This window comes from Trachymyrmex cornetzi, unplaced genomic scaffold (assembly GCF_001594075.2).
Source record: "Trachymyrmex cornetzi isolate Tcor2-1 unplaced genomic scaffold, Tcor1.1 scaffold5, whole genome shotgun sequence".
NCBI classification, from domain to species: Eukaryota; Metazoa; Arthropoda; class Insecta; order Hymenoptera; family Formicidae; genus Trachymyrmex; species Trachymyrmex cornetzi.
Window position 1 is genome coordinate 1,625,127 of NW_017299806.1, and position 9,542 is coordinate 1,634,668.

The 9,542-nt window shown below is 38.8% G+C and overlaps 1 protein-coding gene across 1 annotated transcript; it reads right to left on the reverse strand.

Moving 5' to 3' along the window:
- Window positions 1-1,948: 1,948 nt before the first annotated feature.
- LOC108765548 (uncharacterized) lies at window positions 1,949-2,580 on the reverse strand. The gene has a single exon (XM_018514311.1). The coding sequence runs from the start codon at window positions 2,504-2,506 to the stop codon at window positions 1,949-1,951; it is 558 nt and encodes a 185-aa protein (XP_018369813.1). The 5' UTR covers window positions 2,507-2,580.
- Window positions 2,581-9,542: the final 6,962 nt, after the last annotated feature.

The following is a 9,542-nucleotide window of genomic DNA, read 5'->3' on the forward strand; positions in this document are numbered from 1 at the left end:
TATCTAATTCCAGCATGGTTCGAGATATTTCAGAGATATATACAGCTGTTGAAGACATTATTAGATCACGCGGGACACGCCATCAATCTCGTACGACGATTTCGCGTAAACAAGTGTGACGATTTTCTCAGCGGCGCTCACCCTTTCATTATCGCGAAACGGCTCTCTTCTTCCGTGTTCTGATTGACGCCCGGCGCTCGAGCTCGCGAACTAAACTCCTTGTTAACTCGAATCGAGCCCCGCGGGTGCCACCGGGAAAAACTTCTAATTATACGCGACGGCTTTCGTCGAAGATCCCGGCGACACTTTACGGCAACTTACGATGCCGATCAACTTGCAAATGATGGGAAAAAAGGAGCAGGCAGATCGGGGAAAGCGACGTCCGATAGCCTTGTCGGGTCCAGGCGTCATTGTGAGTTATTGAGATTAAACGATTGGCCGCGGGGGTCTGCGCTTGGAACTTTTATTCATCAACGTCGTCGTATCGCGTCGTTGACATCGTCGCGTCACGTTCGACCGTAAACCGATCTCGGAAGCAAAAAGACAAGAGGACCCGAAAACGCGACGAGAAAGAGAGAAAGAGACCGCACTTAATCTCCGCTTATTAAATAAATCATGACTCCCTATCACTTTCGGGGCCTGCGATGTGCCCCGGGAAGCCAGTCTTATAATTCCTACATTAATTTCTTTAATAGTCCACGAAACAATTCCAGTGACCATCGGGATACAACACGTCGGAACGGTATCATCGGCCCCGAGGGAGGAATTAAGCACTGCTCAGATCGTAAAGAAGTTAAATTACAGTCGTAATTTATTTATAATGCACGTCGCTTTATTTAGCGCGATTAACGCGATGAAAAGGGGCATGGCCAGCGTGCGTGAGGCAAAATGGCCGTGATTTAATAATCCTCGGGGTTAACGCGACGCAATGAATCAAACTTTCTTGCGAGCCACGCATTCCATTCAGATCTTAACTAGATTTTATGTAGAATCATGTGACTCATCGAATTACTGTGAAATTGTTTAATATAGCTGTTAAAGGAGCAAAAAAAAGTGTATTGTAATAATATAATAGAAGTTCTTAAAGGAATGATTAAAGGTAAACTTAAATTGGGTATAATTTGACATGAATTTAACAGTGAATTATGATCACATTATGATCACTTCATTGTCATTTATGTTATTAATTAGAAATATAAAATTAAAAAAAAATTTTACTATATACATATTCTCAGAAATTAATTCAAGTAAGAAGATGCTTTAACCGTTTCTAGTTCTCTTATGCTTTTGTCGAGGCGATTGTCCAGTGGACCTTGAATGCTAACCGACTGACGTGTTTCACCCACCTACGTGGCAACAACACATTGCGTGTCAACACGCTCACGCATGATTCTTGTAAGAGAATACTGCATAATATACAAGAAAAAAGATAAGAATCATCGTGAATGTAAAATCTTTTCTTTATTTCTAAAGAAAATTATGCGCAATACCGGTTGTAGCAAACAAAAAGAGAATAGAAATTGGAATAAATTCTTGTGTACCACAAATCAAAATAAAGCGAAAGATTCTTAGCATAATTTTGTAAAATCTATAATTTAATAAAATCCGTGCAGATTGTTCATAGATAAATTTAATTTCCCCATTAAAGTCCTGAAAAATTAAATCCCTCTTAGAAAAAAATTCTGTTATCTATTTGCATTTTCATAAAGCGTGAAAACCTCGAGTTTCCAAACTTTGTCAAAGATTTACAACTCGGCTCCAAAATCAACCGATGTGACGTACAAAAAATAAACAGTGGCTCGAACTGTATAATCCAAGCGAGCTGCGCACATTCCTTTGCGAAATCTCTCGCCTGACGACGAGATCCATTAAACGTGAAACGGACAAGCAGCCGCCGCGCTTGTATCTCGCACCCGGCGGTGCTACGTCGGGTAGTCCGTATTCCGACTTATCCAATTAACGGGAAGCATTTTAGCGCGACGTTAAAGTGTCTCGTTAAAGCGCGAACGTTCCCGCCACGTTCGCGTTCCGTGAAAGCGAAGAACGAAACGGTATGCCTGACGGCGAGCTTACCTCTGACGGCGGCGTTCAGCCTGTCGAGGTTGGCGAGTGTAAGCGGTACCGGGCCGAAGTGCATCACGATCCTGCCAACGTCGTTGGCACCGCGACGCGCCATGAAGATACCGGTGTAACTGCGCCTGATGTAACGGCCGCAGGTATCGTTCACCACGAGGTCGACGGTGACGTTCAGCGCACCCTTGATCGCCCTCTTGACGCGAACGTGCAGCAGCTGTCCATGCTGTAGCTCCTTGACCTTTCCCGTAAAGATGTAGTCCGACTGGCGAACCTTCTCTAGGAACGTCGTATCGTTTTTGATCGCCGTCGTCAAATTTGCTCGACATTCCAGTAGTTCGCTGGTCAAAAAGCTGCCCGACGACAGACTGGCCCAAAGGATCACGAAACTGATCACTGAATAACTGAGCATTTTGAATCCGATAATATTCATTTTGTCTTGGAGTTGTGCATCTGTCTTGAGCTTCGAAGACACGAATCAGGCAAACTGCGTTCCGGATTTCAACCTATCTCGGTACACTTTCAATATGATAACTTTTAAATGTTAAGCGGTACGCACTCTTATGAATATTACGTCTTAAGATTATTTCAACACGATACACGTTTGCACTACTTATAATTCACATTCCGACATTAATAAGAACTGCATTAATAAGAACTGCCACTTATGAGTTTATTCTCATAAATTCCTTCGAATGGAAGGTCTATCTCGAAAACTCACTCTGGTTCTACAATTCGATTGATAATTGTCCGCCGTTGGGGCCATTTAATCACAAGTTCGTATGATTAATCCCCGGTTTCGAGTCGAAGACGTGTCTTGAAGACCTCCTATCGTCAACAGCCTCCTTCGGAGGAGCGCTACGTTAATCAAAAACAACCGGTATCAATAGCTGGCTCCGAAACAGAAGACTACCATGGAGTCCTTCCGATCCCACTGCATCTTCGATAAAGACACGCTCGGGCGTTAATCAGAAGTGGGGTACTCGAAACTCCGCTGGTCCGGTTGATTAATTCCTGGCTCCGGATCGAGGACGGGTCCCACGGTGTCGGAGCGACGGCAGCCAGTTCGGCCTGGGCTCCCGTAGTCCTCTAAATGGAAACGAGTCCGATCTCGAGCAACAGGTTGGCGCCGCGTGTCGACCCACGCTCGCCGATTTCCAATCCGCGTGCCAACGTTCTCTCGTCGAACGGCGGCCGCGACGTTTCCCGATCGATCGACGGATCGATAAACTGCCGATTTGCCTCCCCCGTTGTCGTTCTCCGTTTTATCGTCGTCCTGCTGAGACTGGATGCCGAACGCGGTCGACGATGATCGTCAACGAAACGCGCGGCATTACCCACGTTTCAATCGTCGACTGGTTTCCGATCGAACCTCCGAATGATTGGCGATCGAATGTAAATTCTCTACTCGGCTCCTGCTCGTCACGATAAAATTACAAATTCGATTGCTTGCTCGCGTCTACCGTACGCCTATATTTTAGATAGCTTATAGCTTAACCAACTGTTGCTCGCAAGCGATATTTTTCACTGGAATTTATCGAGGAATTGTTTTTTATGATAAACACTCTTCACAAAATTTTCACCAAAATTTGACCGAGTTATTCCAAACATCGACGATACAACTCGCACGAACAATTCACCTACTTACGACGATATACACAACCACCGCTTCAATCATCTATTTTATTCCTTCATAAAAAATTGATTAAATTAAATAAGATAGTCAAATGCGACGTCATGATTTTCAGATATACTTAAAATTTCAGAGACAGTCGAACTTCCATTAAATTACTGCATTATTAGAAACTTGAATATTTCAGTAAGATCTTACAATGCAAGATTGATATGCTGTCACTGAAATATCAAAATTTATTTCTACTTCGTTTTACAGGGACAAATACTCCAAAGAACAAAATTGAAGAATGTTTAACTGTCATTCAATTTTCAATGAATCTTTATAGCTCTACAAGAGTAATTCAAAAGATCATTCTACATTTATCGTATAAATGTCACAATGCTGCAAAACGCGTCGAAGCTTTCTTATAGTCTCGCCGAGCACTCATGAAATTATACCGTTAGAAAGCGTCGACGCGACATTCGTCATGACAGTCACATCCAACGCACTTTATACGATTTTCTCCCAGTCGCGAGACACTGTTGCACAGGACACTGGCGGACACCACTTGATCAACCGCGCGCGATCAAGCAAGCGCTGGCCGAAAGCACTGTCAGCGCGAAATTCGCGGCGGACGTGTGTTGAGGCTCGCCACCGCGAGCGTGAACCCGCGCGAGAGTATGAGAGAGCAGTGATCGAAGTGGTGGTTGGTCGCGTGGAGGCACGCGCTGGACTGAGGAGGGCTAAGTGTGGATGCTGCAACTACAACGTGTAGGCGTAAGTCGCCTTAGAGAACCCGCGGCGGATCGAGAGGGAGAGAGAGACGAGGAGGACGGGCGTGAGCCCGTGTGAGTGCGTGTGTCCGTGCGTGCGTGAGTGGTACACGCGCCCGCATACACGTGTGTACCGTACACGCCGCGAGATGAGGGAGCGGAGGGGAGAGAAGTTTGCGCCGCGTGTAGCAGTGAAGGTGCACACGCAAGGCACGCACGCACGCACGCACGCACGCGGGTACAGCCGCGACACATTCACGTCGCTGCTGGCTCCGTTCGCACGCGCCTCACGCGCGCAGAATCCCATGGGTGCCCGCGTGAAAAAAGGGGAGAGGGAAATTGGCAGCTGACCGGCGGGTTATATTAACACCTGCGAAAAAACCCCACGAAATAATCCCTCGAGAATTTTTCTTTTTTTGAGATTTTAAGATAAGATTTTTTTGATAAGAATGTTAAGAGCCGAGCAACTCTGAATTTAAAACTTAAATGCAAATAGATAATAGATGGGAATGTGATAGAATTTATATTTGTTCTTTAACTCAAGAATAGTCACTTGATTTTTTTTGCGTAAATTATTGCTCGAGGTGTTTTTACATTCCAATTAAAATCACTACTATTAATAATCACTTTTTATTATACAGGGTGTCCCGAAAGTTTTTGTCAATCGCTTTTGTGTAGATACAGCGGACAAAACTGAAAAGTCCTCTATTATTTTGCAATTTTCGCAATAGTTAACAAGATATTAATTACTAAAAATTGCTAAATATTAGTCTCGAATAATTTTTTACTCAAATATTATCAACTTTATAGAAAAGTTACAAGAGACAAAAATCATTTATTTTCTTCTCATAAAGTTTGAGAATTTTTTCAAAACTTTTTCAGAATTTTTTAATACCGTATTTTCCCATGTTGGTACAAATAAGAAAATGCAGTACTAAAAAGTTGATAAAAAATTCCGAAAAAATTCTTAGAGTTCTATGAGAAGAAAATAAATTATTTTTGTCTCTTGCAGTTTTTCTGTAAAGTTGATAGTATTTGAGTAAAAATTATTCAAGATCAATATTTGGCAATTTTCAGTAATTAATACCTTGTTAGCTATTGCGAAAATTGCAAAATGGTAAAGGACTTTTCGACTCAGTTTAATCCTCTATGTACACAAAAGCGATTGGCAAAAACTTTTGGGACATCCTGTATATATTATTATAATGATTGTTTCCCGATTTATTAATATTTGAGAACATTATAAATATGAGTTTAATCGCAATTTTCTGAAAAAAGAAAGTAGAAACCAAATAAATATTAAACGGAGCACGTTAAGTATCTTATTAACATTTCTAAAAAATAAAGATTTTAGTTCATAGAATATATACTTTTTTATTGCAGATTTTTTATGGAATTGTATATTTAAAGGTTTTTAAAAAATAATTATTAAAAAATAAAAAAATACGTTGACCAATGTATACAAAAAACAATCTACAGCAATTCAAATTTTTTCGCCGCTGGAATATAAAAATATCGCAGGTGACTGTTCCCAGGTTAATTTTGAGTGAGATTAGTTTATTTTTATTTTTGATACGATATTTACTTTATATCTGACCGGCAGTGTTTTTACGGTGATGTTACGAAAAAAAGGTAGCTTCTAATTTGGCGTCAGCGATGTTTTTATACTATTTTTACTATCAATTTACGAACGTGCGAACGCGTCGATCGAGATCGTCGCGCGCGAGAAAGTGGCGAGGTTAAATGATCTAATCGACACCGGCTTAACGATCGGCGATCCTGGACGGTTTGTAATTGATGGCGATCGATAGTGCCGAGCGCCAGGGTCTCCTCTCTTCGAAGTATCACCCACGAAACGGTGAGAATCCAGCTTAACGAGCCCATGGAAAAAGCTAATGGCTCGACTTCGACAACGACTACGTAAAAGGAAAGACACGCGCTCCTATTTTACGACGATGGTTTCGACGCGACGCGATGCGACACGGCGTGAAAATGGGCAAGGCGTGATGTAAGATATCGTCAGTTATGGTACATCATAATTTCCGCGGTTGTCCGTATGTCTCGGCAACAATATTACGCGCCTTCGCGAGCTGGGTGTGGATTCGACGAGATTGTTGTCTCGCGATGCATCAACTAGACACAGTCTCGAGTTTCGAACGTTTGTAGAAACGATCGTCGCGATAGAAGCCCTACAGATTTGCCTACGTCTTTTCATAGGGAGAAACATAAATACGAACTGTGTCCCAACAGAAATTTGTTATATTTATATCGAAGTGTTTAAGAAATATATTAAGAAAAAAGAATATATTTTTGAAAAACATTGTCTAAATTCGATTCGACAATCTTTAATACATAATATATCTTTGAAATTGTCCTAATAATTGAGTTTTTTGCTCAGACGATACGAAAAAAATTTACAAAAATAACTGCTGTTCGCTTAAATAACATTACATTGATTGATAGTCATTGATAGTTTCATTAAAAATTTTTGGGATTATACAGATTGATGAATAAAATAATGAATAAAATTAGAAAGATATTTTACACATTGAATTCTACATATAAGGTATAATATATATTGCTTCGAACAATGTAAATATAACTATCTAATATTTTATTTTATTATTTATTTTATGCAATAATATGTCATTTATTTTTCATAATTTTTTAATATGTATCCCATATTTTTTCCTATCTGTCATTTTCTGAATTAGAAGCTGCATTTAAATCTTGCATAACGCTAAATAATATGGAGTTGCATAATTTTCACGTCAATAACATTGAACATGATCTTCGTAAAAGTCAGAATCGCACAACTCCCACGTTTAGCGCTAAACGAGATGCGAGTACAAGCCGCAATAATGTCTCAATCCGTAGAGTAATATATCACAATCTTGCAGGATACTAGCCTACAACATTCATAACCATCAAATAATTATACTGTTGGCGTCCTACACTGACTTTCGTAATACCGCTCACCTCGATCTAATGAACCCGGTAATAGAAATTACGTGGTAAAGTCAACAATTTATGGCGCAGTCGGGGGTTAATTAGTATTATATGATAATGAAACGTGGAGCTTATTGCTTGCTAATCGTGCTATCAAATCGGAACCTAATCTCCAAGGAAATACAAAATATGAATGTGCAAATTTTAAAAGCAGATTCATATATTATAAAGTTTTCTGAATAATACTTTAATGAAAATTATTCTAGAATTCCAAATCCAAACACGAACTTTACATTCGTATGCATTTACATAATATTTAATCGTAGAAATATATAGGAAACCACATGTAGAGTCTAATGTGTATGCACATTAAATATACGAACATAATTACACATTTCAGGATTAAATGTTAAAATTAATAGCTCATCCATTTTAAAAGATCCATAATATTTCATATTTTTACATAAAATTTTAATTACGCACTTTTTATATATGATACGATTTCTTCGTATAAATCGAAATTAAATCAAAAGATAATTTGGTACTCACCGATACGATGCGTATCAGCGGAGTAACACTATTAATCTATAAAAGACAAATATATTTAAATTACAACAACGCTCAAAATAATTAATGTGTAATAAATAATCAAAATAATTAATATATCAAATAATAATTATTGTTACGCGTATTTTTTAAATTTTCTATCCAAGAAAATAAAGACTTTTTCAAGTAACGACATTCAATTCTTAGAATACACACGATGATTTTCCGGTCAGTTATTGCATACGATGAGTCATTAGTGTCTCGATTTAATTTTCATCACTTTAATAAATATACAAAAATTATATTAAGTAATTCTTATATAATGTATACTTTAATATCTTTAGCAAGTATTTGTAAGGTTTTGTATCAAAAATAGTTATACATAAATGTTATAACTAATTATTTGATGTTTTTAATTTTTCGAAAAGAAATCGTGTGCACTAAAGATTAATGAAATACTTACATAATTCAAAAACAATTAATTCTCTGCAAGTAACAAATAATAAACAAAATGCTTACTCCATGGTTACTCCGCCGTCGCTTGATGCCTCCTAGGCCTCCTCCTCCTCTCAAATTTCCTCGTTGCACTCGAAGACACAACACGACACTCACAAAAACACGGTTAATTATTGCGCCTACACCAATCATTAAAATACGATGCTCGCACGCCATTTTGCACAGCATTCCCGACGTTAATCGCATGTGTTGCACTCTTTACTGCGGCTCTGTGACAGAAAAATAACACGAAAAATTACGATCGCACAGATCTACGATCCGCCCGATACACATAAAGTCTCGCAAAGAAATTAACATAATGGATCACGAACAGAAAGCAAAGAGATTTAACGAATTGCTGTACGATTCCGTGTGGTTGACAAATATTAAGATACGGGATTAGTTACGACTGTACTTGCTAATTAAGCCGCACGCAATTTGACTCGGGGTCGACCTGTTCCAAGCCACGTACCGTTAACGGCCGAAAAATTCTGATAACTTTATCCCGACATCATGTATATGACATGATTATTGAAGTCAGGTTAATGGCTAATTATAATGCGACAAACTGTCCGATAACACATGATTGAAATTCAATATAATAATGTACGCGTAATATACGACGACATAAATTCTAATACATAAATTCTACAAAATACGCGTACTATTAACAAGCGGTCGACGTATCACATCTTTCTATATCGCTTGAAATAGTCGATCCGATATAATTCAGTAATGCTCTATAAATGTTTGCTTTCCAAAATCAATGAACAATTGATTACACATTACGGCAAATGATTCAAAACGTAAGATATATTTGAAAATACATGTATTATAAGAGAAATGATACTGATACTCATAAATGCTGCAATAAAATAAAAATTTATACGACTACTCTCTTCTATATTGTTTCGAATTTTACTTTAAAGAGATCAATAAATCATACAAGATATCGTCTTCAAAGAACCGTCGTTTCAATATGCCTAAACATTGAAAAAAGCATGCGTCTGATGAACGCGGACTGAGAGAAATGTGTTCTTTCTATAAAGCCCATTCTACATTAGACGCAAGCCGATCGCAAGTTTGTTGCG